At 38.9% G+C, this 24,337-nt stretch overlaps 1 protein-coding gene across 1 annotated transcript; it reads right to left on the bottom strand.

Annotated features, from left to right (window-relative positions):
- Positions 1-1,305: 1,305 nt before the first annotated feature.
- On the bottom strand, positions 1,306-24,218 carry LOC105450477 (protein pangolin, isoforms A/H/I/S-like). The gene is made up of 3 exons (XM_011690331.1): positions 24,051-24,218; positions 23,807-23,885; positions 1,306-1,583 (listed from the first exon to the last, which is right to left on the bottom strand). The coding sequence occupies exons 1-3, from the start codon at positions 24,198-24,200 to the stop codon at positions 1,306-1,308; spliced, it is 507 nt and encodes a 168-aa protein (XP_011688633.1). The 5' UTR covers positions 24,201-24,218.
- Between the last annotated feature and the right edge of the window lie 119 nt (positions 24,219-24,337).

The raw sequence follows: 24,337 nt of genomic DNA, 5'->3' as shown, positions 1-24,337 counted from the left end.
GATGCGGCGCATGGATTACATTTGCGCACTACAGAATTCTATCGCCATATAATCAAAGATTAAAAATTAAACCCTAACAAAATCGACATCGATATAATTTTTTCATTATTATAGAATTGCAATTTCTATACAATCGTAAAATCAATTGATATCAACGCGCTCTCTTTCCTGCACGAAATGTGTAATTGTCTTCACTCTCATTCTTTATAAACGTACCGATTGCGATATTCTGTCATTTCTCTAATTATTGATCTTTGATAGACGCGTGGACCACGCGCAATCGCAATAACTTTAATAGCGCTTTATCGCGTTAACGACCGGTATAAATCGCCGGCGGATATATATTGATACAACGCGAAATTCCATGGTAAATGAAACAACGGCGAAATTGAGTGGTCAACGCGCCGACGCACATTACCGCGATAATTCCCAATAATTTATCATCGCCGCGTTGCGTCGCACGCCCCGCGCCATGTAATCGTCGCAGCCGCCGTGCCGCGCCTCGCCGCGCCGTTGCATCCGCCGCGCTGCATTTCCAGCGTCATGAAGAATTGAACGACGTCGCGCGCGGTTTGCGTCGCGGTGTTTATCGGCCGTAAAGAATCGACGCGACCGCTCTTCTCTCTTAATGGGTTCACGCGCCGTGGAATCGTGCACAAAGCGCGACGCGGCCCGCGAGAGATCGCAACGGCGGCCGCACGCGTCATGCTCTCTTTAACATCGAATCGGCCCAATTTTGCCCACTATTTAGCGACGCCATGCTTCGCCGCAGCCGAATTAGCCGAATCCGCAGAAGCACGTTCGCATGAATCGATAACCGCGTTTCGCGGCTCAACCCTTTCGCGTACTATATTTCTTTCACCTATATACAAGTATAATACTCTATATGAAAGAAATACAATACGATTTATGATTTGCTTTAAAAGTATCAGAGAATTATTATATAGTTGTATTATGTGTTAAAAAATATACAATAAGCAAAAGAGGTGGGCTAGTATAACTATAATATATGTATCAAAGAAATACAATAGATAAAAGAATTGAGCTCACTATAAAGATTTATTTTTATTTTTGTCTATAATTTTCTCGCATAAACTATTTTATCAATTTTCCGATGATTTGAAAAGACGATATAATCCTTTGATACTTGCAAAGCAAATCATAAACTCGAGGGCATGTGAGTGATAGAGAGAGAAAGCGCGCGTGCGCGCATACATTTGGTGCGCGAGCACGGACGCGGTTGTAAATATAAATCGTGAATCCAATTTGCGGACGCCATAAATCAATAGCGTGATCACGATTCGGCTAAAAAGGCATGGAACTGTCTGACAAAGTCAGATCGGGGCCGGGACAAAAGACGCGGTACGGATGCGTCGTCGAGGACAAGAGAAACGATGCAATGCGGGCAAACTGGTGGCCCGAGGCATGCCAAATTTTTAATGAAAATAAAATCAAGGAAAGCATAACTGAATTACTCACCATAGAAACGGGGATGGGTCCTCCGGCTCCGTTAGGATACGGATATGGCGAAACGAGGTAGCCCATGTTGAACGAAGAGGTATGAGGTGTTGGATCCACTTTTCCTATTTTAGAAACAAACGAGAACACATTATTATCAGGATAATTGCAGATTTTCTTATTAATAATTAAATATGTATGAAATTGATTTAGTAATTAGAAAAAAAAATTATTCACTTTTCTTACTTTGCGTTTTTAACTAAATATTATTTAATAAAAGTCATATATTATTATAAAATGATCATTTTCATCAAATTCTCATTTTCTATAAAAAATAAAAATAATCAAACTCTGAAAAATGTATGTTAGTAATGATTGTTATGTATAGTGATATTTACATCAATTAAGCCGGTATCGCACAGATCATAGATTGCTACAGATTAGTCAGATGTTAAACAGACCACAGACGGAGAAACATTCTTTTAAATGGCAGCCTGCACGCGAACCAAATTATAGAAAGTAAAAAGGAGTTCCGAAAGAAAGACCGACAGTGGTACGACAATTTGGGGTTCGTGCAACACTGGCCTTAATTATATATGTTCTCTATACAAATCGCTTTTGTTTTTCTTTTACATGACAGTTTGCCGAAAACTGCAAGATTGCGTGGTATTTTATCTAGTTTTGTTTCGACCTCCCAATTCGCATCTGCTAGATTTTCTTGCGCACATTTTTTGCAATTTTATTTTAAAATATTCAAATTACTCAAAATTAAAGATATACTTTCCGACGCGATATAAAATACTAAACAAGTGCAATCGTTTATTAAGTTATAGCTTATCCATTATAAATTCGTTTAAAGTCGCTGGAGATGTCGCGTTCGCAATTTCATGTAACGCTGCGTTTTAATCGAATTAATAACATCCGCTTGATCCGCATGACAGATATTATTTTTTCACCCTAAACGTCCGTATAAATATTACATCTACATTAAAACCAGTCTTTGGTTAATAGGATTCAACATCGTTCGCATAGAGAAGACTGAGCTCGGCAAGCACGCGAAAACCTGCTCCAAAGATTCAGAGGCGATACCAATCGTCTATCGTTACGGCTAATCCTTAAGACGCGATGGATGCTGCGGTCGGAGAACCCTCTCTTAGGCTTATTCTTCCACGAAACTGGATCGTTGTCCTGAGCGACAGGAGAAATACATACGAAGAATTCATTCCGCGACACCGATTGTCCTGATGCTGCGTGCGTGCTTCCGTCCAAGATCCTCTTTATAGTCAAAACGGCCCTTGCCGTCATTCCGCCCTTGCAAAATCGGCCAAGTTTTTTTGTCCGTTCCATAAAACTCGATTGTTTCGACCGAAACAACTGGAACCTAATCTGCTCGAGTCGATAGTGATCGTTTGATGTGGAGCATTACGATTTTCATCGTATAGATTTTATCATTAGGGAACGAGCAATCAATGATAGAGTACGAATGCCCGTAAACTTTTTAAATATAATAAGGATCGTGTTCTCCTTCCTCAATGATATTTGCAAAATGCGCGAAGCTGAAATTATTACACAGTAATTTCAGTGAGCGCGAATTTGCGAAATACCTATAAGATCCTCTCTTGTGCAACGCTCGATACACTACAAACATTCACGGAAATTGATATACTTTATTCTGACCCCACTCTCAATAAAGACGAGTACACGTTATATGTTAAGAAACATTCACGTCAATCAAATATACAATAATTTTTAATTAAATTTTATATTGTATTTACATTATGTTATATTTATATTATTTTTTAATTTTAATTGTGGATGATGAATGAATAGTGCTCTAGTTTAAATAGATGATCAATAATATATATTCTGCAATTAATACTTTGGCAACGGGAGACGCTTATTCGTGGTTGTTTCCACCGCTCCAATAATGGCCATGAAAGAGTTAATTCTTCGTGCTGGACCTACGCGATCCCGATCGTCGCGAGACGTAGGACCATTGACCTTTCCCTTTGAGTGGAGAGGCACGAGACGCACATAGCACAGCACTCGTTCGTCCGTAGTTATTAAGACGCGAACGCTTCTGCCGCGCGTACACGCTTCGATGCAATTCACACGAACGCGCGGACGATTAAATTGTCAGCTACGCGACTCTATAAATAACGCAACGCAGCGCCGCATACCACCACCGAGTCGAGTCCCGCGATTCTCGTTTTATCAACGCCCGTGAGTCTGCCGATGGAAAGCTCTCGCGAGAGCTGGTTTTATCGAGGTTCCCGCAGCGAAACGCTTGACGGATTTTGTGCAAAATTATTGTGAGAGAAAGAGAGAGAGAGAGAGAGAGAGAGAGAGAGAGAAGAGAAAGAAACAGCAATATGAAGCATTAGAATATCAAAGTTGTTAACAAGTAAAATAATTAACAATTATAGTTTCAAAAATAATTGCAAAAAAATGAATGATACGTAACGCAATTACGTATCAATGTATAGATTTTCGGAGATGGAATACATTCATCGGTCGCATTCCGTGGCTCGGAAGGAACTGCGTAAAAACGTGCAAAAAGGAACGGCTTGTCTAGTGTTTAGCTGTAACTTCAGCGTTCCTCTCGCATTCACTCGCTACCAAATGCATATCCTGGGCGCACATGTGCGCCACACTCCTCGCGCGCCCAAAGTTTATTGCCAGCTCGTTCTCCCCTTTCCCTCCTGCCCGTCCGCCCTTTCCATCACGATCGGCGCATCTCCTCCCTCGCCCGCGCGGCGCGTTCTATCGGCGTTCCAACCGGCGCTACACCAATTCAAAGTTCGTGCACTCTCCCTGTTTTCTATCCTCTTTCATCCTTCTCTCTTTCGCTCCTCTCCCGCGGGTTTGTTTACTTCGCAGTCTTGTTGGAATAATACCCCGGCAAGGTAATTATAGATACTGGGAGCTTCACAATGTGACTCCGACACGTTTACAACCGAAGACACACACCCGCGAATATTTCTCAGTACTGATACGCGTGGCGGCAGCTGACAATGAAAATCTTGACACCCGATATGAACACCCACCTCGACTTTCTCAGCGAGCAAACAAGAGATCTGTTTTAATCAAAAATGCATTTCATATCATGTAATATGATTAGCGTAATTCATGTAAATATTTTATATTTATATTTCAGTCATTTAATAATAATGCGAAAAATTTTCATTAAACTTTATAATATCTAATTTCGAAACAAATTTAATTCGAAATTACATTAAAGAATAAAGTTCAATTAACTAAATTTCAACAATAAAGAGATAATTCTACAGAACGCTAAATTTTCTTTCAACATTTTTATCGTGTAAAAGAGGCATTTTTTCTTATATATTGTATTAAATCACATGAATTTGTCGCCAAATCTAGAACGTTGACAAGACAAGGCGCATAGAAGAGTTTCTATTAATTTAAAAATATCTACAAATTTATGCAACAATTGTGATTGTACAATAATTCTTAAACAATATCTAGCGTTATCTGCAATTCCGCATCGATGATTCCTGGAAAGGCCCATCAGAACGCAGAAACCAAAGAGCGGAAGCCGTGAAGAGATTATTACTGGGCTCGGTATCTCGAAGCGCCCTCGATCTCCCGTCGAGTGCTTGCGGGCATTGTTTATGCCTGAGGATTGTTTTCGTTTGACGAAAAGCAACCAAGTTTTTCTCTATTACGCGTATACCCTCGCAAACGAGAAGATCGCTCGAATATTTCGTGTGTGTACTGAGACAAACTATAATGATGGAATCATCGGGAAAACAAAACCTACAAAAGTAGAGTTCTATTTCGGATATGCAACTTCACAAATAATAAGATTTCACACAAGTATTCTTTCAACAGCTTGCCTAACAATTCGCACTATACAGAAAACGTGCAAAAGTAAATAATGAAAAACGATAAAATATGACATAAAAGTAATTGTTACTTTATATTACGATATAAAAAGCAGAAAAAAAATAGAACTTGTTAATTATTGTCCCTTGCGTTATCATCTCGTTTCACGAACGAGATCGATGAAGGCCGAGCTCGCGCCGCCTAATCCGGAGATGAGAGGATGCGGCAATTATGGACTTCTTCCAAATTCGAGCTTCAAATCACGATCGGATACGAGCTAAAAAGGACACGGGAGCGAAAGAGCGTGCTGTTAATGCCATTACAGACGAGCTTGTGTATACAGCTTGTTGTCGGTTGGTAAATTACTATAATTGTGAAGTTCCGGCGATTTTTAGATTAGCTCTGGTCCATCAACGGTATATACCTATACCGACCTGCCGACACTGTCCAGAGATTCTCAACTCGACAGATCTCAACACGTCATCAGAATTCAATAAATCATATTGTATACAAAAATCAAGCGTTAAATATGGTCTGAATTTTACACTGTGTTTATGTAAATTTTTAATTTCGAAAATTAGTTAAATACATAAAAAAAAATCATTCTTATAAAATACAATCTTAATATAAATTACAAATTTAATTTAATTTTATTCAAAACTTTCAAAAAAACAAATATAAAATACGTTAATTCTTAGAAAGAAACTCGCAAAAAAAATAAAAAAATAAAAGACATCTTCGAAAGAAAACACGGATCTTCGATTAAAATCGCGCGAAGGTCTTGTTATACGACGTGACGCGCAAACGAGTCTCTCTCGATTAATTAATATAGCTGATTAAGCTAAATTAAAAACACACCGTGCAACCTGGCAATTAACCCAAATTAATGGCGCCAATAATGCGCGACCGTCGTCATGTAATAGCATCGCGCTTGGCAAGAAACCATACAATTATTTTCACTCACCGAGTTCAGTCGAATTCGAAAGCAAAACTCCGCGTGCAAATTAATTCTATGTGTATCAAGATTGTGTGTGTGTGCGCATACGCGCGCACACACACACACACACACACACACACACGTGGATTTATAAGCTATTTGTTTGACAAAGGAATAAAGAATCAATTGTAAAAGAAAAAAAGAGAAAGAAATTAAAGATTACTATAACCGCGTATTTACATCTATGACGATACGAAAAAAACGTTTTCACATGTTAATACATTCCGGCTCTATTGCTTTCTGTCAGTTAAAGTTCTTACTTATGTTTTTTGAACATGTTTTGTGGCTTTTGATCCACGGGAGGTCTTATCTTCTTTTCTTCTTCTCTGTCTTTCTCCTGTTAGATAAAAAGAAACTAAAGAAAAACCACGGGGCATCAGAAATGTCTGAAAGTTTTGTGTAGTAAAAACCCAAGTTTTAGTCACGAATATACGTATTTTTAATAAATTTGAAGTAAAAAACCAAAAAATATGCATTGACATGACCCTCCACGCGGGAGCTAGAAAATTAGTGACCAATAAAAGTATTGAAAAATATAAGATCCCAACATGTTTTGTGAAATAAGTACCGTATCTATGGTTATAGCACGTTTCTTATGACCATTAAACTTCTTAGAAAAATCTATTATATTTTGTATTTTATATTTTCAACATAAATATGTACAAAATATATTTAATTTTTAATTTCAATTTTGCTTTATTTTTTATCACAATACATATTCTATTTTAATAATTTAATAATTTATAATGCATAATTTACTATTTGAAGATATATGATTGATGAAATATAAGGATCTAATATGATTTTTTTGTAATTAATCTTATAGTATTCTCACTTATATTCAAAAATAAATATGCATAACGAATCAGAAAATGGAGAAGAGAGATGGGAGGGGAGAAAGACAGAGAGAATAAAACGTATTTCGCCGCATAAAGGTCACCAAGTAGACGCACCCTCATAATAGGCCCCAGAGATTCCTGACGGGCCCCGAGGCCAGACCCACTGTCACGTAGTCGGGATCGAAGACGTGGTTGTTGGTTAGAACTCAGGCGTGCTCAGAAAGACCACGTGCAGGAATCGAAGCAATCAAAAGCTCGTGGAAGTCAATGTGCAGTCTGGATTCCAAAGTCGATGAGATCTCTTGGCGAACGAGTTTACGAAGATGATTTCAAGCATCAATTCTAGGCGACCGTACACAATTAACTAATAAAGTTCAACCTTAATAAGGAATTTATATGATTCTTCAATACGGAAACACATACACACATTACAATAATGTTACTTTCATACGTAATAAAAAAAAAAGAATAAACTTTATATTTATCTATGATTTATTTAAAAATCTATACTATCATTACCATACTTTTACTGCATGCACATCTTTAACTGTGTATTATTATTATTATTAAAACGTTATTGTTAACGAGCATATAAAATGAAACGAAATAAAAATTAAATTCCTGGCTGCAAATACAAAATTTTGTTATTGTGCATGATGTACGATGTATACGAAACATTCAGAGGGCGAGTTGACCGGAGGTCAAGTCGGGTCCCATCGGAGAGAGACGGGTCCTCGCTCGCGTCGAGATATAACGGAAGAGGGGGTGAGGGGGAGCAAGATCTCGGTGAGGAGAAGAGGCCCCGAGGCGAGACCTACTGCCGGGGGCTTCGGTCAGGCACACGTAGGTAGGTAGTTTTGACTCGATGCGGCGCGGTCTGTGGCATGGCAGGGCCCGTGCGCGAAGCAAAGGAACAAGAAGAGAAATAAAGACGAAAGGAAGAGGAAGGAAAGAAGGTGTCAGAGAAGGAAAGAGAAGATCGAGTCTGCCTGTTTGACCGCCGCCTGGCTGGCTGCTCAACCGCTGGCTCTTCATCTCGCTCTTTCCTTTGCTCTCCCTAATTCTTCTCTCTCTCTCTCTCAACACACATACACACACAAATTTTCTCTCTTCCTCGCTCGCCAACTCGTCTCGTCTCAACGTAACAAGAGACGGAGCGGACAATGGGTGCTGGTACCAGCGCGCCTTCAGCCAAGGCTGCCACTCGGCCCCGCTTGGCATAGCCTGGAAATACTCTTCACCAAAATTGTCGAATAATACTATATTGCACTTGCACAGCTATATTCATTGCTGCATTCGTTTCTTGATAATAAGTGACATTTTACAATATAAATGCACGCATGTGATTTTTCTTTCATATATGCTCAAACTTATAGAGTAACCTCATAGCCGCTACGTTATTGTTCACGTGAATGCCAAAGTAGTCTTGGTAGCCATAATCCATAGTCGAGGGGTAGTCTCTTCGAATTCGTTGACGAAACTCTATTTGACGATGCATCGAACGTTTATTTTTCTTATTGTAATTTATCTAACGGAATCAAAAAAATTAATGAAGAGTACCTCTGATATTTTAAATAAGTTCTTATCTCGATCGAGATAATAAGTAGTTCGATCATTGCGGGGACTTAGAGCATACTTGTCGCGGACAGAGACAGAGACACGAGAAAACGAGTCGGTTCTCGTTCACAGTCGAGGTTCTTACGACGGTAATGGAGCGAGATAAAGCCGAGATAAAACCGGGCACGCCTCGAGAAGAAAGCGAGAGTCTGCGATAACCATACGCTGGGAGAGCGAGAGTGGCCGTTATTGCCTAGCGATGAGTTTTTAATCGGCTGAGATCTCTTTGGACACTCGACCGATCAAAGAACTACGGAGAGGCATGTTGAGGCTAAGATTTTCCTTCAACGTTCGCGGATCCACCGCGAACTCGACTTCGTTCTCCGAGGAACGTTGGGAATCCCGTTCGAGCGACTAGTTTAATCGCTTCGTAATTTTTTAATAAGCAACGGTCGCACGCGAGGAGTGACTACGAGATTTGCCGTTTAAAAAATGTTAAACTCTCTCGAACGGTATGTTCCGTTATATTATGTTTTTCTTTTATTAATTTCTAATGATAACAAAAAAGTCTGTAAACTCGTGTATCTTTATATCTATAATTCAATCACTTCTCTCTAAAAAGGATGTGTGTTGTGATATATGATTTGCAGCACGTCATTCACTAACGTGTAATTTTCAATATATCTTTCGCTAACACCAAAGTTAAAAAGATCGTTCCTGATTTATTTTAAATTTGAAAAATTCTCCAACGGAATATTACATGCGAGATATTACATTGATGATAATTAAACTAACAAAGATCCCTCTCTACCTGTACACTACCTGTATGCAATCTAAAGGCTATTCAGGATCAAGCGAAATACCGTCTGGAATCCCTGTATCGTATTAAGGTAGTGTACCACTGGCATGGCCAAACCCGATGCGCTTCGACGCCTTGTCGATCGCTTCCCTTCAACAATACGTCTCTTGAATGTAGCGCATTCTTCGAGATACCGTGCTCACGCAGGTAGTGAACGATGCAGTTTTGACAGGTTTCGGAAGTGATGGAGGTCGCTGACGAGGACCGATTTCTACGGGCCATTATGTTCGTTTCCAAGAAAAAGCGCGCCCACATGGGGAACGAGAAAACATTTATTACCCACTCTACCAGATATTTTCTCTCCGAACAAATAAACAGTTCAAAGCAAATACGAATAAACGTTGGCAACATTGATGAAATATTTTGTAGCTACATTTTATACTGACATAGACAATATAAAAATTTAGTTTAGCGTAAAATCTGTTTAGCGTAAAATCGACAGTGAACGGTATATTCGCGCGAGCGGCAAACATTTTTGTATAATGCAAATGCGTGCAGGACGAGATGAGGGAAGACGATTCTCATTTAATCGAGCATCAACGCTAGAACGTTAAGGCCAGCGATAATTTACAGAAAGAAATAAACGAATTCCAGTGAGGAATTCCTGGGACGTGCGCGTGATATTTCAGTCCAACGACCTGCTCCTGCTTCCGGGAAAGCGATATTCCGAAACTTCTCGTCGCATCTGTGGCGTCAACTTGACGCGTGACTTTCGATAATTTACGCAATCCGCGATTAATATAATACGAGATTAATCCGCAATTTATCCAAGATAAAATGCAAGAAGAACAAATATTAAAAAGATCCGAATTATTCCTAAATAAAGTTATTGATTGTTAATTTCTGCATATTTGCTGTTTTTGTAATAAATATTTACGAGAAAAATATTTGAATCTGAAAAAGTACATTCAAGCAATAACGACCGCTATAAAGTGACCTAATCCGATTAGCCTCGACTAATCCGATTAATCGAGTATTCGTTCGGATTTTTGACAGTTCTTTGATGCTTCCTATTCTTTGAAACAAGGCTGATTGTGAGACGCGCTAAGTTCCATTTGTAACGGGAAATTATGCATCTTGACGAGTACACGGTATTCGATAGTAACACGGTTCGTAACCGATCGAGAATCTAAGGCAGCAATTTACATTACTAATTAACAAGTGCGAATATTCAAGATAAAATATCGCGACGTAATCACTGCAGATTGCGACATAAATTTTGCAATACTTATCCGCTATGTTTATCTGCGAGACTGCTAAAATAATTAATTTGTAGCGTAATGGAAGTTTTAAAAAACTAAAGATTATTTTGATATTTTTTCAAGTTCAAATCTGAAACTGAACCCGATATAATTTTGACAAGTTGCGAATTTTGATGCTAAAGAACAATATTCATAGTCCGATTTTATATTCAAATTTTACATTCTTAAATCTGGTCGTGTACAGTTTTAAGACTTATCCAAACCAATAAATTGATCATACAGTATCTCGGCGAGATTATATTTAAAACTATATCTTGAATATAAAATCAAACTATGAAATACCAGCCTAAACCAATTATTTCCCAAAGACAATTATTTCTATATCATAACAGTCGATGAATAAATTTTGAGAATTTCTTAGTCTTCGGTATTTGCATATCACGCAATTTTATCGATATTTTTTTTTCTTTTTAAAGAGTGATCCTTAAGAATGGTCTTTTGGCTGACGATTCATAAATTTATATAAACCGGGTATTCTCTCGCTCAAACGAAGAGACAATATGGCAACGTTGCATACGGCTATTCGTAGCCCTGGCGTTACCGAGGCCAGGGGCCTACGGCCCTGCGCTCTTGGCCTCGGGCTTTGCCGTTGAGGGCCGCGGGATAGAAAGAAAGTGCCCCACCGGGTTCAGAGACTTCAGAGTTCGCTCGCAATGGAGGGGACAAGGAGACACGCGCGCACCCACTCGTACCGACATACAGGGCGTCTCTGATCAAATGTATCTATTCTAACGATGTAATTTTTAATACTAGCGGTATAAAAAAAATGTGTTTGGAAAAATAGACAATAATTATCATTATCTTTTTAATTCAAAATAAAATAATTATAATCTTTTTACGCTTACATGCTAAGTAAGCTTACCTATATCTATATTTTAAAAAGCATTCTAAACATAGATATTCACTTTTATTCTTTCTTTTTTTTACTTTTATATCGGTGTATCGTTATTCTTATTTCTCTCTATATAATATGCATATGTCCGAAACATGTAATATCGGTGCAATTAGTGATGAAGTACAAATCTAATGATTGGCAAACGCGAGACGAGCACAGAAATATGCAATGTCTGAAAAAAACTTAATAATCTTTGCGCAAGGATAACAAGATAAATTCTCAAATTAGGCGCCCGTTTCGTTGAGAAACGCATGCGAGTATTCGAGAATTATAGAGATGAGCGCGAAATCTCGCGAGAATATTGCAAAAAAAGCCAAGAAACATGTTTGAGAAAAAATATGCCAGTAAATCAAGTATGCATTACGGTTAGAAATACGCAACTTTCAAGATATTCATATTCCTGTATCAAAGTATCGCGGATATTTGTTGGTATATAGAGGAAAGCGAAGCTTAGTCGGAAATAAAATAAAAAATACGAAATGGACAGTTACGCGTGCACGTGTCGCTCAAACGCATAACTTCCGCTAGAATAGATATCTATGCTTTACACGGATGTCTTTTCACCATATGAAACACTAGCTCGATGAGCCAATTATTATTCCGCACGTTATTGCAGTGTTATCAACTCTTGACTGCTATCACAGAATGATGCAGCAGATAGTGATATTTATTGTCCTGTGAGATTTCAAAGTATATAGTATAGGTACTTTGCAAAGAAAGTTAAGCAATGATATATTGTGCGTATATATTAATTTTTCTAATTAAAAAATTACAATTAAAGATTTGTCAATAACGATGTGTATATTATTTTAGTTTACTAGTTTAGCCTTATTAATTCAGGAAACGATAACTGAAAGCAACTAACGCCTCTTTTTTCTTACCGTAAAAAGACAAAACTATATAGAAAAAAGCAGCATCAATCGGTAATTATATCGTGGGCATAGTGCACTATCTTGGTGAGAGATAAGATTAGCGTATCTATAAGCGGAGACTCGACGCGCGGCAAGCGCACGCAAAAGGCTCTTTAGAGCTACGACGGCGATAACTACGGCCGAGCCGTGACTAATAATCTCCGCGAGGTTTCTTCGTGCACGATAATTAATTTCCCAGATCGTTGATCAGCGATCGGGGCTTTTCTTTTTCGCGCGTAAGCTATTTTTACGCCGAGTCCCCCACGCCGCGTGGGAGTAAAGGGCGCAGCGATGTGCATCGCGGAAACTTTTTAATTCCATTAAATCGCCGTCGAGGAATCTCGGGCGGAAGAAAAAAATTTCTCGGAATCCCGTTTTCCCCTCGCGCACGAGATGCGACGAGATGAGCAACGAGAGAAAAGAAGAGATAAAGGTAAAAAAAGCACGACAATGATAAAAGAAAAGTCGTACGAGGTATCCTTACGATTCGAGATTATCGAAAGTAATTCTCATACACACATCCTGCGCTCAAGAGATTGAAAGGACTAAAAGCGTTGGAAAGCATTGGAGACCGTGTCCACACTCGAATATCTCTCGGAACTTTCTTTGACAAGTGTATAAAAGCTGTTCCCGTCACGCTTAGAATGAAAATTGTGATGAAATGTAATCATCAGTATGAATGCTGAAACCAGCATAAAAGTATGAATGTATAAACCGAGTAATGTATAAAAGTATGTAATTATGTGGAAAAATCAAAAATAGTAGTCGACTCTGGAAATCCTTTCAATTATACGAATTCCTATACGAACATTTTACATTCTTTTCATTTGAAGAGTTAAACGAGAGGAGCTTGTTCGTCGTTGACACACATTGCAATTTTTCACGGTCGTAGCCGTACGACAGGGACGAGGCAATTAAAAAAGAGCGAATTGTCGCGAGCGTAATGGGCTACCTTCGAGGTCTCTCGACGGTTAATTTGCATGACTAAAGTTAAGCCTTTGAAAGGTCCGCGTCCGATACAACATTGACCACCAGAGAGGAGGAAGAGGAGAGGCACGGTCCCCTCGGCGATTGCCTCTCTCTTGCCACGTGTGCGCCACTATGGGTACTTGCAGGTTACGTTCGTCCAACGAAAGGAACGAAGGCAGAGGGAAGGACGTTAGGGAAACAAGAAGAGAAGACATGTAGTAAGAAAAGAAGATAATGAAGAATGGAGAGGGAGTGAAGGCTGTTATACGCCGTCGTGTATCCAAGTAGCAAGTGTCAGCCCCGTCGGCTACGCCCATATAAATCCTTAGTTACCTAGAGAAAGAGAGAGAGAGAGAGAGTCGCTTTACGAGATACAATTATTTACGGAGACCGACTGACTACCTTATTTAGCCTTAGTTAGTTCACCGGCGGATATCACGAAGCCAATTGATCGGCCCTCCTTGCTATGCTATATCCTCAACTTCTCTTTTTCTCCACTCCTATCATCTCACTTCCACTGATTAGCTGGAACTAGATTAGTGAAATTCCTTTCACAGATTAATTAATGATAATCGTAATGAATATCTACTCTCACGTAGAATCGTCTGGGTAATCCATCACAGAATCATTAATCAATTGACGTTGAGAATATATTTTTTATAATCATTTTTAATTGCTAACAATAGAAATAATAATAATAAAAGAAATGTTTGAATAAAAATTCAAATATAAATAAATCTTTGACATTTCTTCAATAACATTAAAAGCATTATTTATTGATGTTTTAAAGATAGAATACTGTTACGTCATCCTTGTGGTCTACTTATATGCATACAGCATCTGACTCGACATGTACGATAAGTTTTCTGAAAAATTTGACGCTTTCGAATCCATTACATCTCCCTTTTAGCATGACGATTGCGCGGCTACGCGAGACGTTAATTACTTAATAGTGGAAATCTTCCAAATGGAAACTGATCGTTCGAGCGGTGCGCTTCGGCTCGTGCAATATTTACCAATGTGCGGCCAATGCGTTGGTCAACCAAAGGTACCTAATTATAATTAAATGAGCAAGACCAAAGCGTGCACAGAGAGGAGAATCCTAAACAGTAAGAAATACTCTCTTCCACTTTTTCTCTCTATCTCGGAAATACTGTACATGCATCTCTTCGAACTCGCCGCTTGTAAATCATTCTCACCGCTTAACCTGACATTAGCGTGACAGCCTGCTATCCTGGTCCCGGTCGTTTTAGCATATGGTTAGCAGATGCCACCGTTGTCAGAAGTGTTCGTTTTTAATTAGATGTTTCGACAGAAATTTTCACGTGCAAAATATCTATTGTCAAAGCCGATCTTTTCGGATGCTGTCGATGCGCGATCGGTTGTTTCAGCTTCCTTTAAGGTCACAAACAACTACGCCGAGTTATAAATTTTTTTTATCGGTTATCTTATATGTGTATAATCGAGAACTCAGGGCCCAAAAAATCAAATGACCAATGGAGTGCGAAACGAAGCGATGTGTAAGTCGTTTACTCTCTAGAGAATCTAAATAGCCTCCGCGAGCGGCGACGGTGGCGAGTAAGGGCAGAGTTTCGAAAGCCGGACTAGCTGCTCTAAACAAAGAGCTTTACGGCCATATTTATAGTTGTCGTAAAACACTACGCAGATTGCTAACCTTCGGCTCACACAGACAACCTGCGCCTCCTCGTTTACTATCTTCCCTTCTCTATACCCCCCCCCCCCATCCTCTCTCACTCTCTCTCTCTCAAATTCGTTTTCTTCGCTACTTTCTTCTCCTTCACCATTTCTTCCTCTCTCACTTTTCTTTTGCTATTCTTCGTTTCTTATCTTTTTTTATTCATATTGTTGTCCTCATATAAACACAAATAAACAATCTTATTTCTTTCTTTTCATTTCCTAATCTTTTCTCCCGTTCGTTTAAATTTATATCATCTCATTCTTTTCTCTTTTTTCTCCTATTACATTAATTTTTCTTCGTTCTTTTTCCTTTTTACCTAATCTCATTTTTCCTGATTCTTCACGCATTCTAAGAATTTATCTCGCGGTTATTATTTTCTTCATTTCTATAATATATGTCACTTGAAAATTGAAAAATATCACTTGAGACTAATTTCTAATTATCTATCAAGAAACAAAGTTTGCAAAACTTTAATATTAACTCGTAGCTTTCACTTCATTCATAGAAATAATTAGAGATATAGATTAATCAAATACGTGTATTTCTTCGTTTCTCTTTTTTCAATTTTCGTTTAATTCTCCTCCATTCTGTTTTCTGAGACATGAGCTACTTGATAACAATTCAACAATGATGACAATGATGATTACAACAATGACGATAATGACGACGGCGATAGTGACGGCGACGGCGACGACTGTCTCTTGGCGTTAATTGATTCGAGAGTTACGGTCCAACGACTTTGTTTGACGAAAATCGGATCGACTGAGCTCGGAAATGAGCGGACAAACCTGAATCGTAACCGTGCGAGTCTCGAAAGGAAAACCGGTATTTTGGACGAGCACAGCTTATTAACATGCGTCCGCTTTTTCATTCTTTTGCCAGCCGGGTTTTTCGGGATCCCGCGTGATCTTCGTTAGAGCGTTGTGTCAAAAATGCATTTTAAGGGGCGGAAGCGCAAAATTCAAGAGCGAGAATATGCAAGCTTATGTTAATCCTCATTAGCACAGAAAGGAAACCTCGCGCTTGGACTTTTACATTTTAAAAAGAATTTCTATTCCGAGAATGGAATATTATCGGAAAAAAATTGCTTATATATATTTCTACATAAAATTCGAAAAATATGTATTATTCAATAAATATTTATAAATCCATAGCAATTTTAGATAAATAAAAAAGTTAATATATAATGCATATCTAATTCTGCACACGTTGTTAATTATATTCGCAAGATCAAACTTTACAGTGTGTTAACTGAATCCGCAAGATTATTAATCTCGCCCGGAGCGAAGCGCGATAAATGAGTCGTTTGCATTTACCTGCATTAATCTCGTCAAAGTACTCTGTAGGCGAACATTTCAGCGCGTTTATATACGATAGCATGCGTCACCAGGATCACGCTATTTTATTAAACGGCGGTTTACTCCTCTCGCGCGCGCGAACAAGGTATTTGCGTGTTTGTGTTCACGCAATGCAAACATCACGCTTTAAATGGATATCGAAAGTAACACTCTCGTTGGCACATTCACTGTTTATTACTTATATCACCACATGCAGTTAGAGAATTTCAATCTATTTTTTTTCTAATTTTTATTTAAAAAAAAATTATTGGATAAACAACGATCAATTTCCCACTCGATTTTTGGCAAATTTAACCATCTGGTGCACATCAATTTTTGAGAGGTTGTTAAATATATTGTATCTTCAGCGACAATATTTTACGGCCTCCTTGACCCGCTTTCACCCGCGGAACAACCGCTTATTAATTTCCATCAAACACAATGCGCGAAAAGAATCTCACTATCGCAAGTTTGTTCGATAAAAAAACTTCACGCGTAACATTGCGTGACAGCGTGAATTAAACTACCACACGCACGGCAATCTACATGTCGTAGGTCGGGAATCGGTATCTCTGTACAACCATCTGTCAAAAATTCACGCCATTAATCGTTTGGTGTCACGTTTATCGATTTCACAAACGTCGAAATCGGAAACAGAAATCGATGATTTGTCGAGCGATAAGATGAAATGTGAGATGAAAAGCCACAAGAGAACCGTAAGATCTGATACACTGCTCATTAATATCGCATCAATTGCAATTCCTATATACAATTTTGCATTGCAAATAAAAAATATATCAAAAATACATATGCAGCAAATCACTTTTATTAATTTCTATTGTATTTAAAAAAATCAAAACGCTCAAGACACTTCCAGTTTGTATTATTTTAAAAATAGAGAGAATTTCAAAAATATTTAAACCGTATTCACGTTTCTCTAGCAGCATGTAACTAAAATCTTTTTTTTTAAGTTCCTCCACCCACATCCAGGAAATCTGTGGTGATTTAAGGACAAACGTATTTTCTAAATGTCGCTTCTACTCGTGATGCATGTACGTATCTGTTTCTGGGAAAGGCATTTTGCAAGAGGAATTTGTTTAATCATTTATAAAAGAAGACGCAAGCACCACCGCGGGGTGTAGTTGCCGAACCCATGAGGATAAGCACCATGGGCGGCGAATCGACGGAACCTTGCTTTTCTTCTTTCTCTCTCTCTCTTTTCTCTCTCGGGCAAGCTCTCCGAATGCAAGAAGTCCGGCAGGTAGGCTCGTTAGCGAACAGGTAGGTAGGTAAAGGCGAGTCAGGGTAGATGTATAATGCTGACTGTAGCCAGTGTGTGTCTGTGCTTATATATCGGGTGTATCAACGATTTGCATCTACGCTTTATTCATCCAGATTTTACGATGAATTCAAGCAAAATGTATTAGTAATTTGTAGAGAGAGAGAGAGAGAGAGAGAGAAAGAGAGAAATTACACAGCACGTCACAGATTTTTCAGACTGTATTGTCGAAAAATAACGCGATTGTGAGTAGTATATATACAAAGTAAACATTATATGCATTATAATAACCTCGGAATAATTTTTCTCAAAGTCACACATCACTTAAATAATACATTTTTTGAAATTTGTACAAAGAGAATGAAAAATGTTACACACAGAAATTTTCATTTTACGTATTACGTATCTCATTATGTATATATTTCGCGTAACTTTTCTCTATTGATTATCGTGTTAAAGAAATTATAAAATTTCACAATTTACAATACATATCAAATTGTACAGGTATAACTATTTTTCTTCAGTTTTTCTTTTGTTGAAACTTCTACTATCTTATTATCACGATCGTTGAAACTTTGAGGAAACTCGCGAGTATATTTCGATATACCCGGTATATGCTGCAGAGCGTAAGAAATGGGTGGGTTAGCTCCGAGAAGAGACGAAGTAAGAGAAGAGAAAAGGAAGGATACCAAAGGAACGAGAGCGAGAGAACCGTGGCGGGATGCCATGGAGAGAGAGAGAGAAAGAGAGAGAGAGAGAGAGAGAGAGAGAGAGAGAGAAATCGAACGAACGATACAAGGAAGGCGTGAAGAAGAGAGTAGAAAAGTATGAGCGAGAAAGAGAGAGAAGAAAGAGAACTCGCTTGGGTGCCATGTGCATTGGTGAGCGGATACACATCGTACGGTTCGGAGGGAAGGTATTCGGGCAAGTTCAGGGTGATGCAGCAGCGGGGTCTCTCCTCTCCTCGCGTTGTGATTCTCTCTGGCCTTTTATTCTCTCGCTCTCGCAACGTCTCGTTTCTTCGCCTCTTCTTTACGAAGAAGAGCTCTCTCTTCCTCCTCTTCTCTCTCTCTCTTACGATTTCGCGCTCGCCCGTCGGGGCTATTCGTTTCGTTCCGTTTTTCGTTTCTGGGGATAAGCGTATGGTGTGCTCGAGGCGATCTAGGCGCCTGACCGCCTACACGCGAACTCGTCAATTACTTCGCACAACGAGACACATCGTTTCTAACTCCTTCTTTCTACCTTTCACTACCGTCTCACTTCTTTTTTTTTCTCTCAATCTTCAGAGCACACTATGATGCACTGCGCATCGTATATCCGCAAAGTCTGAGGTGCAATCTGAACGCGCGGAGGTGGTTTCCGAGCAGCGACAAAGTATGTGTATCGAAAGGCGTGCTTTTGCGAGTGCCCACGTACCACCGGAAGAAATCGCGTACAAACGTAGACGTACCATTATGCGTTACACCAACAACAGTGGGCGAATAGCATGTTGTGAGTTTATTTCATATTTTTATATGTATATAGGAGATAGCTAAATTTGATTGCTCAAAAATGGCCAAGAGAGGAAAATAATAATTACTATAAACACTTTGTAAAAAGGTAAACTGTATGTTGGAATAACTTTTATAAAAATTTACAACTAAAATAGATAGAGATTTTTGCTCTCACCAAAATCATATTTTTGTGATATTAACGCGCCAACTTTGCAATAAATATGAAAAATAAAGAAAATTTTGCACAAAATATTTTGCAATCGTCCGAACTGTCGCCTAAATCACGTCGTACGTTCAAATGTATGTCGCAACGGTTACGCTCACTTGCAGCAAAGTCAAACTTGCAGTAAAAGCTTTGGTGGCTAGTCGTCCGATCACTATCGTTTTCGCCCACGATATATACGAAATTTTATTTTGTACATATTTTGCACAGATTTTTATTTCAATTGAATCGTTGATTTCCGTTCGACACTTTGTAGTTAGATGACAAAACAATTTTGATAACTATTTTGCTTTAAATAATAAGAATTTGTGGCAATTAGTTATACATGTCGTGAAATAAATCGAGCGATTTTAATCGAATAGCACTTCGAGAAAATGTAACGAGATTGGTAAAGTCATATTTTCCCTCCCCACGGATCTAGATTTTTCTTTTTATATATATAGATATTTATATATATAGATAGATTAACAGAATGTGGTCGCATACAGAAACGCTAAACTGATGACATGAATACTAATGAAATACTCGAGTATTGCGTATTACGATATGTTAATGATAATAATATTAATTAGACACTCGCGTGAACACATATTCTGTGTGTGCGCGCGTGTAATATTTTTTTTACGGTAATTGATAGGTGTAGCAGGCAATAGTGTATTAGATTATCATAAAAATATATCGCGTCGCGCGCAACAAAAATTTCAATGTAAAAAATGCGGATTCTTCTATGTGTAAATTCGTATCTTTATTTTGTATTTCGTTTTTAATTATAAGCGTAGAAACTATAGGGGTGAAAGAAAACAAATTCTGATATAAGCATCATATATTAAGCTTTACCATTGATTCACGTGTATGTAGGTACTATATGTCAACTCGAGGAGTGAATCGTGTTTGGTTAAAAATGACGTCAGAATGTGTGACGTGTTCCGTACAATCTCGACTTTCTCGGCATATCTGAATAACTAGTTTTCATACGGACAAGCGACAAAAAAAAAAGGAAATGTGAAGCGGCTCTAGTGAAGTCGGCCGATGCCAAGATTAATTCCGCTTGAGCCTCGCGCGCGGCCTTCCTTGAAGAGCCATAATTAACCACTTAAGCGATTACAACGGATCCCGACGTAACGTTTTACACGTTTTCTGACGGTGAGTGCAATGAATCCTTTCCTCTGCCTCCTTAATATTCGCACGTATTCTCGTATGTACATACATGAAACGAAAGTGATCTATGGCGCGACAACAGAATCTGATCAATGGAAAAAACTATAAGTTTTTATAGGACGACATATATAATTGACGATCACAAACTCATTTATACATATGTTTCGAGATATAATGTAACAAATAACAAGGGGGGATAAATGAAAATCAAACAAATCCGCATTTATAAAGGATTATTTATAGAAATTTCGTATGTACGTGTGTATTGCCATAAATCATAAAACGTAAGGTATTTTTAAGAATCGAGACTTCGATATATTTGATAATCACGCTCTCCAGATAATACCGTAATCGTGCCTGCAACATCTCGAACAAAGGATGCGGCAGGAAATGTACGGCCACGTTAACTCATTAAAATGTTTTGGCAACAGCATGACAGCGTGCGCGGTAGCGCGACATCGATTTGTCAGTGACAAAGTCTGGTAGGGAAGAGGAAGAACTAACTGGTCACGAGAACGGCAGGCACGCACTTCATTGTATACATTACCAACACGTCGAGGCGATTTGTTCCGAATGAATCTGTCACTCGTAAACTCTGTTTAACTTCCTTTTTACAATTGACAAATTGGAGTAGACTCAACCTCTGAACTTTTAAGTAATGGGAAGATATTAAAAACGTTAGGGCGTTTTTTTGGACAAAAATTGAAAAGTTTGTTTCCCTGCTTGAAGTTGAAGGAACTGAAAGGAATTTGAGAAAAAAACCCAAGTTCCTAAGTTCCTTGAAAAATTGATCTAAATCTTATTATACACGAAAAGAACAATTTTGCTGGAAGGTCAAAAAAATTTGAATAAGGCAATACTTTTGTTGGAAATTCAAAAATGATAAATATTACTGTAAAACATTTTGATATTCTAGCAATCAGTTTAGACTTTCCAACAAAATTATTTTGATGGTCCGAAAAGAATTATTTTCAGATCTGTATCCTGCAAAATTTTTAGCAAAATCGTTCTTTCTGTGTGTTATCAACTACTATTAATAATTATAATCGGAAATCTTTTGAATTACGGAATTACACTAATTTTAACCTTTTAACTTCTCGCATTTGTAATTTTAATGTTATTGTGTGATGTTAAAAACATAACCTCAGATTTTACGCTGTAGTTCTAGAAATTTATAGATAATATTGAGAAGAGAGAGAGAGAGAGAGAGAGAGAGAGGTTTAAAAAATTGCGAAAAACGTATACTATAACGATACATGGCCTTGATGTTTCTTCTTTCGAAAGAGAATATCAGGAGTAACACACGTTGCGCGTTCAAGTTTACTGCATTGTTTACATTAGTTGAATTTTTCTGCGAGACGTTATAGTAATGTTATCGCGGCCCGACGTTTCACGGCCGCCATTTATACAAGGTCTTTATACAAGGGTTGCATCAATCTCAGCGATTAATATTACTTTTCTATTCCTCGAAATATATTGTTTTCTAAAGAATTTCGAGTCAGTTCTAGAATAAGAACGTAAATCTTCAATCTAACATATGCATTCCAAGATGCGTATGAATATTTAATATCAAGACAGGGAGATAATCGCTAATGATAAAACCAAGATAAAATTAAAGTGATTAGAAATTTTTGACTCATTTAATGTACATACTGATAAACTTGATGCATTCCACGAATCGATTCCAAACTTCTTTGATACGTCTCTCTGTAATCATTGCTCGCGCAGCAATCAGTGTTTTGGCGATGACCTTTGAAAGCAGGAAAGAGAACGCGATTCGAGACGACTTATAAAGTAACTTTTATTGACGTTGTGCCAATAAGAGCAACGTCGCATATATCTCTTTCTCTCTCTCACTTTCTCTCACGCGTAGAATTGTTTAAGTGTCGTTGTCGACGCCTCCGGCGTTTGCGATTATTGCGACGGGAGAGTGTGGGCAATAAGGCCGCCGCCGCCGTTGCCGCCGCCGACGACGACGACGACGACGACGACGACGACGACGACGGCGACGACGGAGAAGAACCTTTCGAACGGTGACGACGTGCAACGTAATGCAGCGTAATGGCGAGGAAATTAATAGGAGCACCGCGGCCAGTGGACAACCATACGCCGGGAATCCGAGTCACATATTTTCCCTAGCCGACACAGAGCGCGCGCACACACAGACGCGATTATCATCGGACCGTGAAAGCGGCTACGAGAGTAGGCACTTATCGTGCCGCGATCGATTTCAAATGACGTTAATCTAAGCGCGCGAGGCAACACACAAGATACCTGGTGCGGCGTTATGACGCGATATCGAACTAAACCCAGACGCGGACACCATTAGGAAACGTCGCGCCGCGCCGCGCCACGCCGTTGATAGTTCATTATTTAATTCCTTCGTACTCCGCGATCAATTGCCGGGAACTATGATATTCTCACGTCGCAAAGTCTACTTACAGGGAATTACTTCTAACGATACGATACGGTACATTGCGTTATTTCTGACGTGATATCATCGATACATGGTATTGGATTTGGAGCATTTCTACACAATGGCGTCGATTATACAGATATTTAAAGAGAAAATGGTAATTTTTAAGAAAAACTTGACAATGTGTAGTAATATCACCATGTAAAATTAAAATTACATTACACTTTATACACGAGTGCTCTTACATATATTACTTCCGTTTAAATAAATCTCCAACCAGCTGTTTATCACGACGCAACGGAATGATGTATCGATCCCGTTGACTTGGTAGGATTACAGGGGAGGCTAACGAATAATTAAACTCACGCGACGAAATTGGCGTCGATATGATTTCCCGCGTTGTTTGCGAAATATCGAGCGTTAGCCTTCAGCAAACTATCATCACTTTTTTATGTTTTCGCGCGGACGTATAATAACTGTGCATCAAATACACAATACCAAACGGAAAGTAAGAACGGCGAAAAGAACATTTTAATCGTTAAAATGCAAGCTAAATGAGTAAGCTCAGAAAGTTTCGAGCGACTCGTAAAAAATTGGAGACTTACCGAAAACGGGACTGAGGTCGGATCTCGCAGACGGTTTTCCCGTCGTCGCATAGGTCCCACCGGCGAGCGTGCCCTTTTCCTGCAACACACATGCACGCACTTAATGTTTGGTATCCCGCGACTACAGAGTTATTTGGGAAAATATATATGAAAAATACATATCGCGAGAGACACGAAACAACGAGCAATGGAGAAGAAGGAAAAGTAAGTTGATGGTATAACGAAGAAATGAGTGGTGTCGCACCTCGGATTCCGTGAGATCAATGAGATCGCTCTTGTCCTCGGTAAGGTTCTCCGAGGACCTCTTCTCCTCCTCGCCCTCATCCTTGAAGACCTTGACCTCGTCTTCGCTGCCGAGATCGTCGCCGCCGCCGCTGCTGCTCACGTGCGGCATTATTGTGGGCACGCGAGCGACGGCCACCGTCTTCCCTGATGTCTTCTCTCGTATTCCTTACTTGCCAATCGACTCGTCTCCGTCGGCAGGCAGTTGCATTCACGGCGAGAAGTTGAAAGCTTCCAAGTCGAACGTTG

This window comes from Wasmannia auropunctata, unplaced genomic scaffold (assembly GCF_000956235.1).
Source record: "Wasmannia auropunctata unplaced genomic scaffold, wasmannia.A_1.0 LD336111.1, whole genome shotgun sequence".
NCBI classification, from domain to species: Eukaryota; Metazoa; Arthropoda; class Insecta; order Hymenoptera; family Formicidae; genus Wasmannia; species Wasmannia auropunctata.
This window is presented reverse-complemented; position numbering and strand designations above follow the sequence as displayed.

Coding starts and splice junctions, on each gene's coding strand:
- LOC105450477 (XM_011690331.1), bottom strand. CDS start 24,200: ATGCCGCACGTGAGCAGCAGCGGCGGCGGCGACGATCTCGGCAGCGAA. Junction 23,886..24,050: donor TTGATCTCACGGAATCCGAG/GTGCGACACCAC, acceptor TGTGTGTTGCAG/GAAAAGGGCACGCTCGCCGG. Junction 1,584..23,806: donor CGACCTCAGTCCCGTTTTCG/GTAAGTCTCCAA, acceptor TTTCTAAAATAG/GAAAAGTGGATCCAACACCT.